This window comes from Onychomys torridus, chromosome 14 (assembly GCF_903995425.1).
Source record: "Onychomys torridus chromosome 14, mOncTor1.1, whole genome shotgun sequence".
NCBI lineage: Eukaryota > Metazoa > Chordata > Mammalia > Rodentia > Cricetidae > Onychomys > Onychomys torridus.
The window spans coordinates 59333711-59351702 of NC_050456.1; the positions used below are offsets into that span (position 1 = coordinate 59333711).

Consider the following 17992-nt stretch of genomic DNA (forward strand, 5'->3'; position numbering starts at 1 on the left):
AGATTTGGAAAATAAAAAAATAGTACCAACTACTAGTCATATCTAAGGGTTTAAGCCCCTCTTCAAAAGTCTGGCCCTGAGTCCTATTCTTAGAAAAATCAAATATTGGTCATCTAAGCCATCACTGATGGAAATTAGGTCTCAGAGTAAATTCGGATTCTTGCAATTGAGATGTAGCAGTTACAACAACTACGTGGATTTGGGGGAACGTACCTGTTGACTCCCAGAGCTCCACAAAGCCCTTGAGATGTCGTCTAGACTCTTCTGGGTAATACAGTTGTGTATATCATGGCAAAAAGTTCTGCTAAAATCATATATTAACATTAGGTAAAGCCAAGACACCTTTCTTTTCCTTTTTTGTATAGGTGTGTGTGTGTGTGTGTGTGTGTGTGTGTATGTTCATGTATATTCATATGTGTGCAGATGCATGTGCACGTGTGTGCATGAATACAGAATGCTAAAGATCTTATTTGCTGGTATGTGGCCCCCCTTCTCATCTCTGTTGTGTAATAGTTTCTACTGATATTGTAACATTCTATCCTGCTGGGAAGCTCCTAAAGCAGGAGGGTAAATAACTCAAAACAACTTCAGGAAGTCCCTGAAACTGACCAAATTCACTAGGCCCCTCCATGCCAGAGTAATCAATAAAAGCTAAGAGTCCCTCTCAGGTGAAGTAAAACTGAGCTGTAACGTTAAGAGACACAGAGGAGAAAAGCTGCAAAGACGACTCTGAAACTAGACAGGCCAGCTACCTGGAAGAGGTTTAGACTGACTGAGGTAGGCACCTGGAAAGGACACCCTTCCACCTATTGAGCTGCCTGTAGGCTGTGCAGCGTGCTCCGGGTTCCCAGCTTTTGTGAGCTATCACCCATCACTGACAGCTATCAATCACCCATCAGCTCTGACAGGACAAAGGGAGCACAGGGCAGTTGCTGCTGGCAGTAACCCATAAGCAAGTCCCATGGTAAAGCCTGACATCCACAGGGTGAAAGCATCACCCTGTCAGAAGGGCGGTAGGTGGTGGTGGTGGTGGTGGCGGTGGTGGTGGCGGTGACACGATTATTATGTCATTGGGAGGCAAATGGAATGTTTTCACGAGAAATGTAATCTTTCTTAGTCACCAGGACTGAAGTGTTAAGGAAGGAGAATAAAGTCCAAGAGCTGAAAGTAAAGATTAACTAGTTGTTTTGGAAAGAGCAGAGAAGTGAAGCAGCCTTGTCGACAGTAGATCCCCAGTGCAAGGAAGAGTTCGGGACTGCGGAGTACCAAAGTGGGAAAGGGCCCTTCCCTCCCAGCACCCTCTGCTGCAAAGGATAGCAACTCGGCAGAAGGGAAGCAGTAAGTCTCCAGGGACACTCTCGGGGGCAAACTAAGGTGCTGGGTCAATCATCCTGTGGAGGGGACCTGGCTGCTCTCTGAAGGACACTCATGGCTCTGGCAGGCCTTGCCCTCCTCTCCCCTTCCCTCTGCCTTGTTAAAAACTTTTGGGTTACATTCCTGAAGCTAGCCCCCAAGGTCCATTCCCTTATTTGGCTATTTCCTCCTCCTGAAGCTGACTACCGAAGTCCAGCTATCCAAGTATTGAAGCCCAGCAATCAAAAGCCCCTTTGGGATTTTATGTAACATGCCCAATTAAAATTAAACACCTCATCCTAACACAGGGTTTCCCTTTGTACCTTTAGAAACTGACATTTGCCTATGGGCCACATCTGTCTCCTCTCTATCCAGAGGCAGTCCTTGTCTTCCTCTATCTTCTGTTTTTGTCTCTTATTCTCTGCCCTCTGTCCCCCTGGGGCAAATAAATCTCCTCTGTGCTGAGAACTTGGTCCTGGGGGTCCTGGGTGGAAATGGACTCTTATCTGTTCACTCTCCCAGGAGAGCTGCTGATCCTGATTCTGTAGTGCAATGCCAGTCACCAGCTGGGTCACAGAACATGCTGGGTTGAGTCATGTGAACTAAGAGAATACAAGAAACCACCCATATATGTGACCTGGGGAGCACAATAAAGAACTAGCAAGAGGGAGTACAGGGCGATGAATGCAAGCAAAACACAGTGACAGAGGAGTATGAAAACAATGTAACTTTGCACAGTAACTTAAAACTTAATTAAAAACAAAAGACCAACAACAAGAGAAGGAAATCACCTTTTAAAAAAAATAAGGGTGGTTTATAAAAACTAGCTGAGGACTCTTTAACTCACAGAAGCTATAATTGTCTGTATAAGATATGCATGAGACTGGGTCTTTCAACAGTCCTTCACGGGGGAGGGAGGGGCTCAGGAGGCCCTGCCTCTCCCTGACGCTTATAGGTTACTGGGGAGACATTTTCTTCAGTGGTGTAGTCCCTGGTAAGTTGTCCATGTTCCTGTAAGGAGCCCTTTTTTTGACTCTGCTCCTGCACGTAACCCTGATAAAGTCACTGGGTTGGGTTGGGGATTTAGCTCAGTGGTAGCACAAGGCCCTGGGTTAGATCCTCAGGTCAAAAACCAAACCAAACAAGAAAAGTCACTGGGTCACAACAACCAACCCCAAACCCCAAACCAAGAGACATGAAAGTAGAAGGTGGGACAAGGAAGTGGGAGGGAAGGAGATGGGAGTGAACGCAACCGAAGTGTATACACGCATGAAAATATCACACCGAAGTTACTGGGCCATTAATATATTAGTAAACTTATAGAAAATGAGCCGGCACAGCTTAGTGGGTAAAGGAGCCTGCTGCCAAGTCTGTTGACCTGAGTTTCATCCCAGGAACCCAAATGATGGTTCCCTGACTTCCACCTGTGTGCAATAACATAAAATATATAAAAATGTAATAAAGGGTGATTTTTAAAGATCTTTTGAGAAAGGTAGCAAAGGGCATAAAAGAGGGATTTTTTTTCCTAGATAAATTTAGCTTCTTTCTACATGATAATTTTTTTTCTTTCTACTTGCTAAGCCTTGGCTTTAGAATATAAAGATTCTTAATGTATATATGGGGGTAGGTAGAGCTATGGCTCAGTGGTTTGGGGTACAGGTTCCTCTTGCAGAAGACCCAGCTTCAGTGCCCAGTACTCATATGATGTCTAACAACCATCTGTAACTCTAGTTTCATAGGATCTGACAAGCTCTTCTGGCCTCCAGAGTCACTGGGCACACAGGTGCTGCACATAAATACATGTAGGCAGAGCACTCATACACATAAAATAAAAATTAAAAAAAAAAATTAACGTGTATTATATTGCTATCACCAGAGAAGTGAATCCTTGTGTTCTGGGAATTTCATGTGCCTGGTCTCAACGCTCAGAACAAATCTACAAGCTCAACCTTATGCTATTATGACTTCCATTCTATAGGTGAGGGAGCTAAAGGTCAAACAATGAGGTCAAACAATTCGGGGATGATAGAGCTAGTGTGTAGCCCTGGTTTGTCCGGCTGATGGAACTTTCTGCTATGAATTAGTAACTTGCCTTATGTCAGAGAAGAGTTAAGAATGACCACAGAGCTCTCTCTCACACAGAAAAGACAGCTTGGCAGAGCTGGCTTTCCCAAAGCAAAGGGGCCAACCTCAGACAACTACAGCAGCCCATCTCTCCAGCAGAAACAGGCACGCTAAGTCCTAAGAGCCCTACAGTGCACCTCAGTCAAGGGTAGCATCATTACTTCAGGATACATCCCATCAGACTTTTCTAATGTATGTAAATGTATTCTAAAACTACATAGTGGCCAATTCAACAAAATGGTGACACGTTGTATTTAGTAACCTGCTCTTTTTGTGGGTTTGTTTGAGTCAGGGGCTTATTATTTATCTTGGGGTGGCCTGAACCTGCTGTATAGCCCAGGCTGTCTTCAAACTCATGACCCTCCTGCCTCAAACACCACAAAGCTAGAATCACAAGAGTGCTCCACAATACTGGAAGGTAACCTTCCTTCTCCTTTAATGATGTAATTGGGATACTTGTCACGCCTACACAGCATTTCATTTGATACTTGGTCACACTTCATTTGATACTTGGTATCTGGGCTGTGATTATTTGCTTTTGTTAACATAAATAGCGCTGCCTGCCAGGCATAGTGGCACCTGCCCTTAATCCCAGCACTTGGGAGGCCAAGGCAGGTGGCTCTCTGTGAGTTGTGGACCAGCCTGGTCTCCATAGTGAGTTTCAGGAAAGCTAGAGCTACATAATGATACCCTGTCTTGAAAAAAAAACTAACTAAATAAATAAAATAAGCAGTGTTATACTGCACACACAGACACATGAATAATTATTTCCTTGGGATAAACTAATAAAGAGTATGACATTTAACCTGGAGTGGATTGTTAGAATACCTCCAGAAAGCGCTTCCCACTGTCCTTGTGTGCAAATCCTCATCTCTTCTATCCCAACAAATAGATGTTTTCAGTCACTTAAGCTTTACCAGGACAATAGACATTATCATTTACCCTGCTCACTTGATGAGAAGGAATCATTTCTTCCCGCCACTTTGCATTCTCTCCTGTAAAACTTAGTTTCAGACTAGCATATAAGCCAATGAGTCCAGCAGGGTAAACTAGTCACCCTCCCAGAAAACCACCCAGTCTCTCTGTAGGTAAGCAGCTACAAACACTGATGGAGGGGCTTAGTAGGCCGAGACACCTCTTTTCTCCTTACTACAACTATGAGAAGAAGGCGATGTACAAAGTGTCAGATCCAAGATCCAGTTTCTATAGCAAGTGACCTTACTTATGACGGCTGCAGAAATACTATATGGGATGGATTTACAGTTTCAATTTGTTCTTCAACAGGGATGGAAGGGGACTTCTGAGTTGCCTTCACATAGTGTTACAAGCTGAACTGTATCCCCACAGATGTATATGTTGAAGTTAACCTCAAAATGTGACTATATTTGGAAATAAGTTCTTTATAAGAGCAATTAAGTTAAAAATGAAGGTATTTTGTGATCTCTAGTTCAATATGACTATATTTAGATGTGCAGGATGTTAGGCCATTGCATTAGTTATTTTTCTATTGCTGTGATAAAACACATTGACCAAGGAAACGTATAGAAGGAAGAGTTTATTAGGGCTGATGGTTCCAGAGGGACAAGTCCAGCGTGGTGGGGTAGAGGCATGGTGGGAGGAGCAGGAAGCTGAGAGCTCACATCCATAACAGCAGGCACTGAGCAGACAGTGGACTGAAAGTGGTACAAAGCTTTAAGCTGTCAAAGCTGCCCCCAGTGGCATACTTCCTCCAGCAAGTCTGCATCTCCTGAACCTCCCCAAACACTACCACAAACTCGGGACTTAGGGATTCTATTGCTGTGAAGACACAACGTGACCATGGCAACTCTGTTTGTTTGTTTGTTTTTGTTTTTGTTTTTCGAGACAGGGTTTCTCTGTAGCTTTGGAGCCTGTCCTGGACTAGCTCTGTAGACCAGGCTGGCCTCGAACTCACAGAGATCCACCTGCCTCTGCCTCCCGAGTGCTGGGATTACAGGCGTGCGCCACCACCGCCTGGCTCCATGGCAACTCTTTTTTTTTTTTTTTTTTTTTTGCCAGAGCTGAGGACTGACTGAACCCAGGGCCTTGTGCTTGCTAGGCAAGTGCTCTACCACTGAGCTAAATCCTCAACCCCTCCATGGCAACTCTTATAGAGGAAAATGTTTAACTCGGGCTGGCTTACAGGTTCAGAAGTTGAGTCCATTAACATCATGGTGGGAAAGATGGAGGTAGGCAGACATGGTGCTGGATAGGTGCCTGAGAGTTCTATATCCAGATTGGCAGGCAGCAGGAAGAGAGAGGGCCTCTGGGCCTGGCTTGGTCTTCTGAAACCCCAAAGTCCACCTCCACAGACACACTTCCTCCAACAAAGCCGCTCCCACCCCAACAAGGCCACACCTGCTCCTACAAGACCATAATTCCTAATGCCACTCCCTAACTGTGGCGGACCAGCCCCCACGTTTACTTACCCCAGGGACTCTTGAGAAATGAGGAATAAGAGACTTAGTTAGAAATAAAGAGGGGAGAGAAAACACAGGACAGACTCAAGTGGGCCTGAATCCTTATCCACTGGCCCCGAACTTTATTCCAAAGTTCTATTTATAACAATGCCAAGGGGTGGAGCAAACACCTCCCCCTTGCTAGTTACAGTCAAGAGTAGACCCTTACAAACACCTGATACTGAGGCCTGTGATGCAATCAACCTCTTATGCAGTCCTGCTGGGTACAGCTACTAGGAAACCTAGTGGGCTCCAACACTTAACCATTAAAATATATGAGCCCTATTGGATATGGGGCTATTCCTATTCAAACCACCACGAGGACCAAGTTTTCAAATACTCAAACCTGTAGGGACCATTTCTTATTCAAGCCATCACAGTCATGGACACACACAGGGAGAACCATCTGAACACCCACAAAGAAGGCTGGCCACTGCAAGCCCAGGAGTCAGGCCTCAGGAAAAAGGAAAAAAAAAAATCAACTTTACTGACACCTTGATTTTGGAGAACTGTGAGAAAATGTCTTTCTGTTGCTTCGGCCACCCAGCTTGTTGTATTTTGTTACAGCAGCCCTGGCCAATGAATACATGCTGCACTCCACAAATGACTGAGGAAAAGTCAACTATCAAGCTCACAGAAAAGACAAGAGAAACAATGAACATTTTGGGTGCTGCTACCAGACAGGGACAGTATGTTCATGTTCACTGTTCTGTCTGTGGTGGTCATCTGTGTTTTCAGATATGCCGCAAGGCGACGGCATCCATTTGCTCTTCAGTCTTGTGACAGCCAAACCCAAGAGCAATGAATTCTAACTCTCTTCTGGAAGCTTTGCCTCCTGGGCCGTTGGCCACGTTTGTCACTTGACCAAGGTTAAGCTATGAACTCAGGCTTTCCCTGGAAGGAAAATGAAAACCAACTGTCATGTTATTGGTGTGTCTGTGGGGGTGGGGGGGGAGAGGATCTGTGTTAACATATAACCTACAAGGAGCTTTCTGAAAACCTGGGCCATTTGAGAATGGAAGGGAGGGCTGAAGGCTGAAGCTGGGAGGCTGAGAAAAGGTTCTCTGGTGTAGAGTTCCAACTCATCTCCAGTGGGAAGATGGACTGCAGGTCTCCACACAGGAGGCCCCAGAGACAGAAAGACCAAGACATTGTACCTACAGTACATCGGAACCAGCAGCAGTGGTGCAGAGTCTAACATACATTAACTTGGAAGTCAGAAGATTTTCTATGGCCAAATATTCATGATGTCAAACATGCTGTTAAGAGCAAAATAATGTATTCTGGTAGGGTTTTCCTAGTCATTGGTCCACTACTTTTTACCTTTTGTATGAGTGAACTAAAACCTTAAGAAAGATAATCCACTTTTTTAGGGGTTTTGGGGGGGGGGACTTTTAGCAAGTAATCAAATGAAAGGCAATTATGGTGAATTGAGAGAGAATGGCCCCCAAAGGGAGTGGCACTGTTAGGGGATGTGGCCTTATTGGAGGAAGTGTGCCACTGTGAGGGGCGGGCGGACTTTGAGGTCTCTTTTGTTCAAGCTTCCCTCAGTGTGACTGTCAGTCGACTTCCTGTTGCCTCTGAGTCAAAGGTGTAGGACTCTCAGCTCCAGCACCACATCTGCCTGCATGCTGCCATGTTCCCTGCCATGATGATAATGGACTGAACCTCTGAACTGTCAGTGAGCCACCACACTTAAATGTTTTCATTATAAGAGCTGCCGTGGTCATGGAGTCTTTCCACAGCAATAGAAAACCCTAAGTAAGACAGCAGCCTACCAATGCTCCCTGACCAGTCTCTGAGGTGGCAACACATTCACCAAATGGGTGAGGTAGAAAGTTGGGTTCTGCTCATGATATATTCTAGGCACTGGTGTTTTTTTGTGTGTAAAATGCAGAAATTCTACTAGACAATCACTTTTAAGTTCTTGGCTGGCTATGTGGTCCAGGCTGGCTTTTAACTCAGGGTGATCCTTCTGCCTCTGCCTCCGGGATGCTGGGAGTAAAGGAGTGCACCATTATACCTGGCTGAACTTACAAAGAGGCTAAATGGGAGCCAGGAACGACAGCATATACCTATAATCCCAGCCTCTGGGAGAACTACCTAGAGGCTGAGGTCAGCCTGGGCTCTATAGAAAGACTCTGTTTCAAATAACTTTTTTTTTAAAGGAACTAAATGGGCTGGGGGTGTAATACAGCATGTGTTTAGCATATGGATTCAATCCCAGCACCAAAACAAAACAAAATACTACCGATCACTATGAGCCCATGTACAAATAGAAAGACGTTTATTTAGAAAGGCTTTGGTGGTAATTAAATAAAATAACAATAAAAAACCTGATAAAGGATTATGTACCAGTTACTATGGCTTCAGGAATTTATATCTATGGCCATTTTATTAAATTTAACATTTTCTTATTTAAAAATAGCACAGCATACAATTCTTTCTGACGCCTGAACTTTCTGGTGTTGAATAGTTTGAACGAGAGCTTTGGTGAGCAAATTATAATTTTATTTAGACCAATTTTGTTATGTTGCTTATCTGGAAAGCTACTTAACATGTCAGACACTATCCTTCTCAGGCTATCTGGTCATTTATTCAAAAATTATCTACATTTAAAACTCCCAATAAAATAATTCAGAATTGCTGGGCAGTGGTGGCTCATGCCTTTAATACCAGTACTTGGGAGGTGGAGGCAGGCACAGTCTCTGTGCGTTTGAGGTCACCCTGGTCTACAGAGGTGTAACCGAATCTTAAAAGGTCTTATTAATTAAAAAACAAAACAAAACAAAACAAAAAACCCAGAGCCAGAGATCGGGGTAAACATACCTGAAAGCTGAAAGATCAGAGAAACAGAACAAGCCAGCTACTTTCTTACCTCTACGAAATCCTTAGCCTCAAGAGAGCAAGTTTCTGTTTCCTTTCTCTGATCAGACATCACTTCCTGGGATTAAAGGCGTGTATGTTTCCCAGCAAAGGCATGAGATCTCAAGTGCTGGGATTAAAGGTGTGTGCCACCATCACCTGGCTATTTAAAATTCTTTAATATGAATTTGTCTCTGAAGTCCTATGTTGTCTGTGCCTGCCTTGAGTTTAGGATCCAGCCTGTCACATAGCCACCACTTACATGCAGGTCTTTACATTCCCATGAATTAAAGTGAAAAATTAAGTTATTCCACCAGCCACATCTTAAGTGCTCATCAGGGTTTTTATTAATAAGGCCATTTAACACTTCATCCTACATCCTGACTGCACATGCAAGCATGACCAAATGCCTCACATTCCTGCTCCCATGACTCCCTCATCATGAAGGCTTGTACCCTCAGACTATGAGCCAAAGGAAATCCTTTCTTCTTAAGCTGCCCTTGTCAGAGATGTTTGTTGTCACAGTGATGAGAAAAGACTGATATAGGTATTGACTATATAAGATACACTGTTAATAGTACTTTGATTTGCTGACCACATCCCACTATCAAGGAAAATGCTCCCCAGAGATGAGGGGCAATGCGGGTTACAGTCACCCAAGTTCATGAACTGTCTGGATGCTAAGCGATTCCAAGTATCTACTTCTGATGACCGCTTTAGGACTGAGGAAACACAGCAGCTTAAAATGGTGCCTGGCTTGGCTGGGATTCCGGAAGACCAGGTTTGGGACAGGCAGAGCCATGCAGCATTGACAAACCTTAGGCAGCAATCTTAATTTTGTTTCTTAACTGATATATGACCGTGGACACTGGTGTCTTCGTTTACACGAAGAGCAAGCACCACAGAAGGTAATCACTGCAAAGCATTGCAGACATCCTCCTCCCTGCCACCCCCAACACACACTTCAGCATCAGCACCTAAGCAATTTTAGAAGGGAATTATAATAATAATAATAATAAAAAATCTCAATTGGGGAACCTCAGGTACTTTATTCAGACATTCCAGATGCCATTTTGATAATATTTGAAATATCACACCATAGCTTTGCTCTTCTTAGATTTTCTGCCCCAGACAGATGGCTCCTAAAGCCTGAGAACCAAATGTAATATCATGGCAATAAGCTTTCTCCCACTCAGTTTCTTCACACTCTGAGGTGAATAAATGGGGGTGGGGTGAAATGTGGCTGCTTTGGTCAAAGACTGTGTAGGACAGTCAGATTCGGAGGCATCCAAACTCAGAGCACACCCTCCCTGCACCCACACACTCTCTAATCTTTCTTTTTAATTAAAAGACTACGGTAAATCAAGCTATTCCATTGTCTCACTTATCCAGAGGGCCTGATCCAGCTGGGGGCTCACAGCACCCAGTCTGTGGGACCAGGACCTGCCTGTACTGAATCTACCAGGTTTAAATGAATCCCCAGGGGTGCCTTGATCCTGGAGGAGATGGGAATGGAGGGTGGGGGAAGGTGGGGGTGGGGGCGGGAGGCGGGAGGACAGGGGAACCCATGGCTGATGTATAAAATTTAAAACACATAATAATAAAGAAAAAAAAAGATTAAAAACAATCTACAGTAAAGTTAAATGAATAGTACAAGCAAACTAGTTAATGTCAGGTCCAAAGGAAACTCCAGTTCCCCAAACTCCAGAAGCCAGTCCAACCATCCAGAAATGAGCTCAACCTAGTGGTTTGGTAGAAGCCAGCATTCCTCAGGAACCTGTGAAGACTGTTCCCAAAAGGAGTTATTTCCCTTACCTCTGGCAGAAGGGATGGACATCTGGGTCTCCAGTGAACATATGTATACCTGTGGCACCTATCAGCATGTCAAGGTCCATGCTGGGCTCCAGGCTCCTTCGGTCCTAGTCACAAGTACTTGTTCTACATTTAAAGCCCCCACAGCGGTCTCCTGGCCCTTCCTTCCTCCTAGCCACTCACCCTCCTTATAACGCTGGCTAGTCTCCCTGTGCTTGCTCTGTCTCTGCCCTTGCTCTTCTTCCGTTCTCTGTCCTCTGCTGTTCTCTCTTTCACAGAGAGCCCTGGCCATGTTCAGTCTGCTGGCCATGTTCAGTCTGCTGGCCATGTTCAGTCTGCTGCTCTCTCTCTCTCTGCTCTGGACCGTTCCAGGTGTCTCTGGATATTTTCTCTCTCTTATCTCCAATAAAGACCTTCCTTCCCCTTAACCATACCATGGAGCAGCCGTGTTGGCAGTTTCTTTCCAACCCCGCCGCCACACACAGATAACAGCTCAGGACTTGAAGACATCGAAAGGAGACTCATTACCACACTAGTCCCAACTATTCATCCCCTTTTACCTAGCCCTGCACTTCTGCTCAATGAGCAAAGACACTTAAACCTGTGTGATTGGAAATAAGCTTGCAAATGAGGGCCTTTTAGCCCTGAATTAAAATAATTACTTTATTCCACAAAACTCCACTGTGGAATGTCAACATGCCAGACGCAGTGCTGGAGAGGTAGGGTAGGGAAGGCTCTGTCTGGTGGGGGACTCCTAACTCTCTCTCCTCCCCTGAATTAACTGCATAAGGGAGGTTTACATGCGGCTCCTGGGAGAGGCAGACAGAGCTGGGGCAACCCCGGGGAAGGCTCTGTCATTGCTCCTTCCCACAGCTTACTGTATCTCTAGCACTGGCCTTTCACAGCCTGCCAGGCACCGGGCTGGTGAGCGGTGCAGAGAGATGGGCTGAATCACACTGCTTCTCTTTTTAGTTCTGGGACCCTTTAGGTATTATTTCTGCATTTATAACATGGGGTGGTAACATGGGCTTCTAAGACTGTGAAGATTGGATAATGTGTGTATAAAGTGTGCAGCACATTCCTGCCTGGCACGTAACAGATGTTCTATAAAAAGAGAAATATTCTGAAATTGTATGTGAAAATCTCTTTAATGATGAGAATGAAGATCTGTTTTCAGACCACCAGTTCTTTGTGGGAAAGTATTATCCAATAATCTTCTTTGTTCTCCATGACTGGTAAATGTCAAGACTCTGTTAATATCTGTGCTCTGAGAAATTCTCAAGCTTCTCTGGAGAGAGTTTCAAACAAAGCAGCCATTGGAAGTATTTGTTGGAGGGAGGGCTATTTTCTTAATACCCATGAAAATGTAAAACACAAAATGTGCCAGGCAGTGGTGGTACACACCTTTAATCCCAGCACTCAGGAGGCGGAGGCAGGTGAGTTTGAGGCCAGCCAGGTCTACAGAGTGAGTTCCAGGACAGCCAAGGCTACAGTGAGAAACTGTGTCTTGAAACACCAAAATACCAAAACCAAAACCAAAACCACCACAAAATGTGCAACGAAAGAAGATGCAGACACTCCAGAAACAAATGTTCAGGTTAAATTTGTGTTTTTCATGAAAGAGAAAACATATGTAATTTGCTTTAAAAAAACGATTCTTCTACTCTTGAATTTGGAGAAAGGAAACTATCATTCACAAGATTATAATCATCAGGCAGAACTGATTCAGCAGGTAAAAGTGCTGGCTGCCAAACCTGCGTTGGCCTGAATTCAATCCCTACTGTACGTGCGTACACACACACACACACACACACTAAACACACACACACACACACACACACACACATACACACACACTAAACAAACACACACACACAAACACACATACACACACACACGCACGCACGCACTAAACAAACAAAGAAAGAAATGTCATTAATTTTTTAAACAGTTATAATTGTCTCTGAAATGCATAGAGGGAGGAATTAAAAAAACAGTGGTTTTGTTTTTCACACACATATTATATACTGCTATGAAAATTAGCTGAAAGAATTTTGAGGATATATACACGTGTCTTGCATTAACAAAAATTACTTCAGTCCCATCATGCATATGGCAATCACTGTGACCTAGGACTCTAGTCCTCCTTCTAGTTTATGCTTATGGACAAGACAGAGAAGCGAGTTCTACCTTGTAAAGAGACATGCACCTAAGGGTAGGTAAGACTCTCACACTAACCTCAGCAAATAATGACAAGAGAATCTTCCTGATACACTGACAAGGTGTCACCCAAATGTAGGTGTCACCCAAATGTAGGGCCTCCATGGGCTGGGGGGATGGTACAGCGGGGGGGGGGGGGGGGACACTTGCCAGGCAAGCATGAGAAGCAGTTTGAGTGCCCAGAGACATTGTGTCAACCAAGTGTGGTGGCTGTCTGTAGTGCCAACCAGAGCAGAGGATCCCCTCCCTGGACACGGTGCTTAGCTAGACTAGCTGGAATTTGTAAGCTCCATAGCCAGCGAGAGACTGCCTCAATAAAGAAAGCAGACAGCAACTGAGGAAGATACCTACATCAACTCCTCAGCCCTACACACTCGTGCATGAGCATGCGTGCACATACATACACCTGCATACATAACACACACACATATATACACACATGCCAAGAAGAAGAGGAGGAAGGGGGTGGGGAAGAGGAAGATGCAGCAAATAAGCAAAACACTTTAAAGACTTCAGCCCATACCTCTTTATCTAACAAACATTTGTTTCTGAGAAAGAAAAACAAAGGGTCCTCTCTGGGGATAGCCTCCTTCTCTGGCAGAATTCCGCCTCAGTCAGTAAAATGCAAATGAACCACGATCATCTGGTCTACATTTGTTTTAAAATACATGACTTTACATATAAAGGTATGCATGGTTTATATACAAAGGAAACATAGCAAAGTGCACTTTTAGATCTACTGGGTCTAGAACTTAAAACAACAGCTCTTTTTAAAAAGGTCAAGAGGTTTAGCAACACACAGACAAAGTAGGGCAGCTGACTTTATAAAAAGTTAACTCATCTGAGGAGGTCATGAAATATCTCTTTCCAAGTTCTGTTTTTTCCTAACTCTCTAGTACAGATATGTAATTCCAGGTAAAACTTGCTAACTGATGTGTTTTAGGTTTCTGTATATTGACATCTGACTAGACAGGCAGAATAACTCAACAGAAAACTGAATACGTGGGTGTGTGTGTGTGTGTGTGTGTGTGTGGGTGTGTGTATAAACACATATGTTCATATATGTATTTATACACAGTACATGCATATGTTTCAGAACTTTACACATCATGGATCTCCAGAAAGGTACCACAGCATGACCTAACCCAAGGGCTCCCAGCATCCTGCTTCATGTTTCTATTGCAATGTAGAACACAGGTTGGGAAATGCTGGACTCTTAGATATGAACAACATCCAGGCATCTAGGATGGTGATAACTCTTGCCTCCGTTTAACAGACATTCTAGTCCTAAAGTTGTGCATTCTCACACTAAAATCTACACGTTTCCTTTGCACAAGCAAACACCAGAGCCTAAGCCTACAACTTAAAGTTGCATGTAACTACTACAAACATAATTCCGTGTTTTTACTTCCCTGCTTAGAACAGGGTTAAGGAAGAGGCTTGCTCGCCTTCCCTTGATCCTCTGGCTGATCACGTGTGTAATTGCTGTGGCATTCTCTGCCTGGGGAAGGTGACAGGTGTGCCTTTCTTGTCTAGGCAAGGGAGACCTGGGGGACCCAATGTTCCTGTCATTTGCCCTGGGACGGCGATCTCTAGAGAAAACATCATCTCTGCTCTCCAGCACCCCATCCCTGGAATCTACCAACTCCAGGGAACTGTTTGTTTTCCTCCTCTAATTGTCCCCTTGGTGGGAAATGGAGAAGAAAGTGTAGGCTGGGCACAGAACCCTTCCCTCTGCAATTACACTGCAAATCATGAGGTCGTGTGAGGCCCCAAATCCCTGCAGAACTCCTGCATGGATGACAGGGAGGAAGGAGGCTGGGACTCAGCTCCCTGCAATCTACTATCCAGCTGGCCGTGCCTGAGTGCCACACATGTATTTACCTTAAGGTGACAACACACAGAGTGCCTGTCCTGGCTGCTGTCATCATACTTGCTCAGCCAGGGAGAACGGGAGTGAGCTGTCCTGTGATTCCAGCTTTTGCTTCCTCAATCAATCCTCTCTTAATAAATAAGCCCCTCCTGGTGTATCATCTGCCTCCTTCCAGGACCCTGATAAACTGGGAAGGAGGTTTTCTTCTCTCTCTCTCTCTCTCTCTCTCTCTCTCTCTCTCTCTCTCTCTCTCTCTCTCCCTCTCTCTCTCTCTTTCTTGTGATTTTTCAAGATAGGGCTTCTCTGTGTAACACTCCTGAATGGGCATCTGCTTTGTAGACCATGCTGGCCTTGCCTTAAACTCACAGAAATCCCTCTGCCTTTTCCTCCTGAGTGCCGGGAGAAGGAGGTGTTCTTGATGATGAACTATTAACAATATTACTGAGAAAAGGATGATGTTAAAAATTATAGTTGCTGGGTGTGGGGTGCATGCCATTAATTCCAGCAATCAGGAGGCAGAGTCAGGCAGATTTCTGTGAGTTTGGGGCTAGCCTGGTCTACAGAGTGAGTTCTAGGACAGGCAAGGCTACACAGAGAAACCATCTAAAAAAAAACGTAATATATATATATTACCTTGGAGTCAGATGTGGCTCAATGATAGAGCATTTGCCTAGCAAATGAGTTCAACTTTCACATTGTCTTCAGTAAAGGGCCCAATTTGTACCTCCCCAGAGTCATGAGAATTATCTGGCAGGGAAATTTTATCCCTGGTATCAGCTCTTCCAAGTCAAGCATCATGGAAGTTGTTCTATATAAATTGTCTCACCTGGTAAGGTACACACTGCTATTATTTCTATTTGTCAGATGATGAAATTGAGTCGTAAAGATAGTAAGGGTCTTGGGCTGGAGATGTGCCTGGTGTAGCACAGGGGCATGCACGTGGCCCTCCGTCTGATCCCTAGTGCCACAAACACACACTCTCTCTCCTTCTCTCATCCCCCATTCAGTGGTTTAGTTTTCATAAACGTTCCCCATAGTCCCATGTGATTATCCCCTGGGTTCTTGGCAGGTGGTAGTGTTTGGGGAGGTTGTAGATGGTCGCTGGAGGAGTGGGGTCACTGGGGTGGATCTTGAAATTCACTAGGCTCTGCTTCCTGTCTGTCTGCTTCCTGTTCCACCAAGACATGAGCAGGTGAGGAGTCCCTGCCACATGCTCTGGAAACCGTGAAGCCACCTGCTACTGTGCCTGGCCTACTGGGACGGATTGTGTCCCCTCAAACCGCAAGTCATAAGAACTTCTGCCACTAAGTTGTTCCTTGTCAGGCATTTGGTCAAAATGGGGACACACTCATGCACACACGTCTATGTGCATCTATAATTGTATATAGTGTAAAGATTGCCGAAGAGCATGTGGCTGGTATATGGCAGAACCAGGATTTGAACGGATGACTGTGAGCGTCCATAAACAGTACGAAGAGTGTGTGCTTCCTCCCACTAAAGGCTTGAGGAGGAAGCGGGAGGCAATGAGAGGTGAAGAGGATGCTCAGCCTCTTTCCCCAACAGCCCCAGCTGCTGCAGGTGCCTCCTATGCACGAGATGGTCCCAGGGTGGAAATGTTGCGAGGCATTTAACAGCCACATCAGTCACAGAGACTAACACAGACTGAAGGGATGTATATGAAAACAAAATGCCTCAAAGAACAATGGTTGGTAAAGATAGATTCTTTGGTGGACTATGCTGGCAGGCCATTTTATCAAATTCCAAAGCAAATCCTGCCTGAACCTTTGACTTTCCGTACAGGATCACTCTTAATGCTGGTAGAATCTACCAGCATACTGCCTGAGAGAAAATGTTACCTGAACCTAAAAAACGAGCTAGGGACAAACTTCACAATATTTTTGAGAAGGAAAACAAAACACCGTTGACACTGTGGGGTATCTACTAGAATAGTCCCACCCATCCACCCATAGAGCAACCAGCAGGAATTCTTGTCCCTTTCAAAGGAAAACAATCCTTTGGCACAAAAAACAAGACCTTACATCTTTCCATTACTATTCCAAAGAGCCCATGATACAGTGCTTGTTGGCGGACCCCACTTCCACCAGCGATGAAGGCCAGACTTCCATCCTACGCCTCCTGCAAAGCTTTCCAAATGAGACTGTGGGCACATTAAAGACCAGCGCACGGCCCGGTGAAGGCACAGTGCTACAGGCCTTTGGCTGCGAAATCATTAGCAGTCTGGGCAGTGTGGCTGAACCCAGATTCTCATTCTGTTTCACCTAATTAATTTCGCTCTGTGGAAATTCACCTTCCTCTTGCTCAGGAGGAAGGACGTGTGGGAGGTAGGATGAAAGATTGACCCTCGTGAATATCACACAGAGCTCAGCAGCAATTGGAAGAGAGAATACATTGACAGGGAAACAGTTGGAGAGCAACACTTTAAGATACACCATCAGACGGTTTCCCAATGTGAATCATTGGCCGAGCAACCAGCCAGTCTTCTTTATTCATTCTCCCCATGCCATTGCAAACCACTGAGGGTGCTGGCTTTCGAACTGGACAGCCACATATATATTCATTCTGGCTGGCGGGGAATGAAGAGCTTGAGGAGGATCTGAGTGCACCACAAGTGATCCGCAGAATGCTCTAGCTTGGAACTCTGGCTTACCGGTGGAGTCGGTCCTGGACGCCCTGCCGCTCGCCTGCTCCTCCGCATGGATGAGCTGCAGGTCCGTGTACGAAGGAGCAACACTGGGACTGCTGGTGTCCTCGGAATGGGTGGTCCAGCTGCTTTCTGAGGTCAAAGGGCATCTTCTCAAAGAGTCAAAGGAAGGGCACGTCCAGCAAGGCATGGTCAATGTGAGGGCTGAGGACAGACGAAAATCCAAGAGGGCACAATATAAATAGTTGTCTTTTGCTTACGTCTATCACATCTGTCTTACTTTGGTGTCGCTCAGATCCGAGGCCATGGCAGCTGTCACAGAGGGCACGGAAACACCTGGGATGTGGAGAGAGAAAATGGGTTGACCGAGGTCTCACAGGGAGTCACTAGCAAAAGCATGTCAAGGGGCTGGAGAGATGGGTTAGTTGGCATGGTAGTCTGAATGAGAATACCCCCCTCTATATCCCTATCTTCAGCTAGAATTCGAGATTGCTAGGGAGGAAGGACATTTATCTGTCCACAAGTCAGACCCTCACTATCTGTTGGTTATGTCAGAAGAAGCACCAAAGTCATTCCCTGACAGTCTGTATTAAACATAGACTGTCA

The 17992-nt window shown here is 45.1% G+C and overlaps 1 protein-coding gene across 2 annotated transcripts in view; it reads right to left on the bottom strand.

The window, feature by feature from the left end:
- Positions 1–17992, bottom strand: part of Ston2 (stonin 2) — a 148151-nt gene that overhangs the window by 66379 nt on the left and 63780 nt on the right. For both annotated transcript variants that reach the window (XM_036206422.1, XM_036206423.1), the window contains exon 4: positions 17393–17590. In XM_036206422.1, the coding sequence (XP_036062315.1) occupies positions 17393–17590 (198 nt within the window). The remainder of the gene's footprint in view (positions 1–17392; positions 17591–17992) is intronic.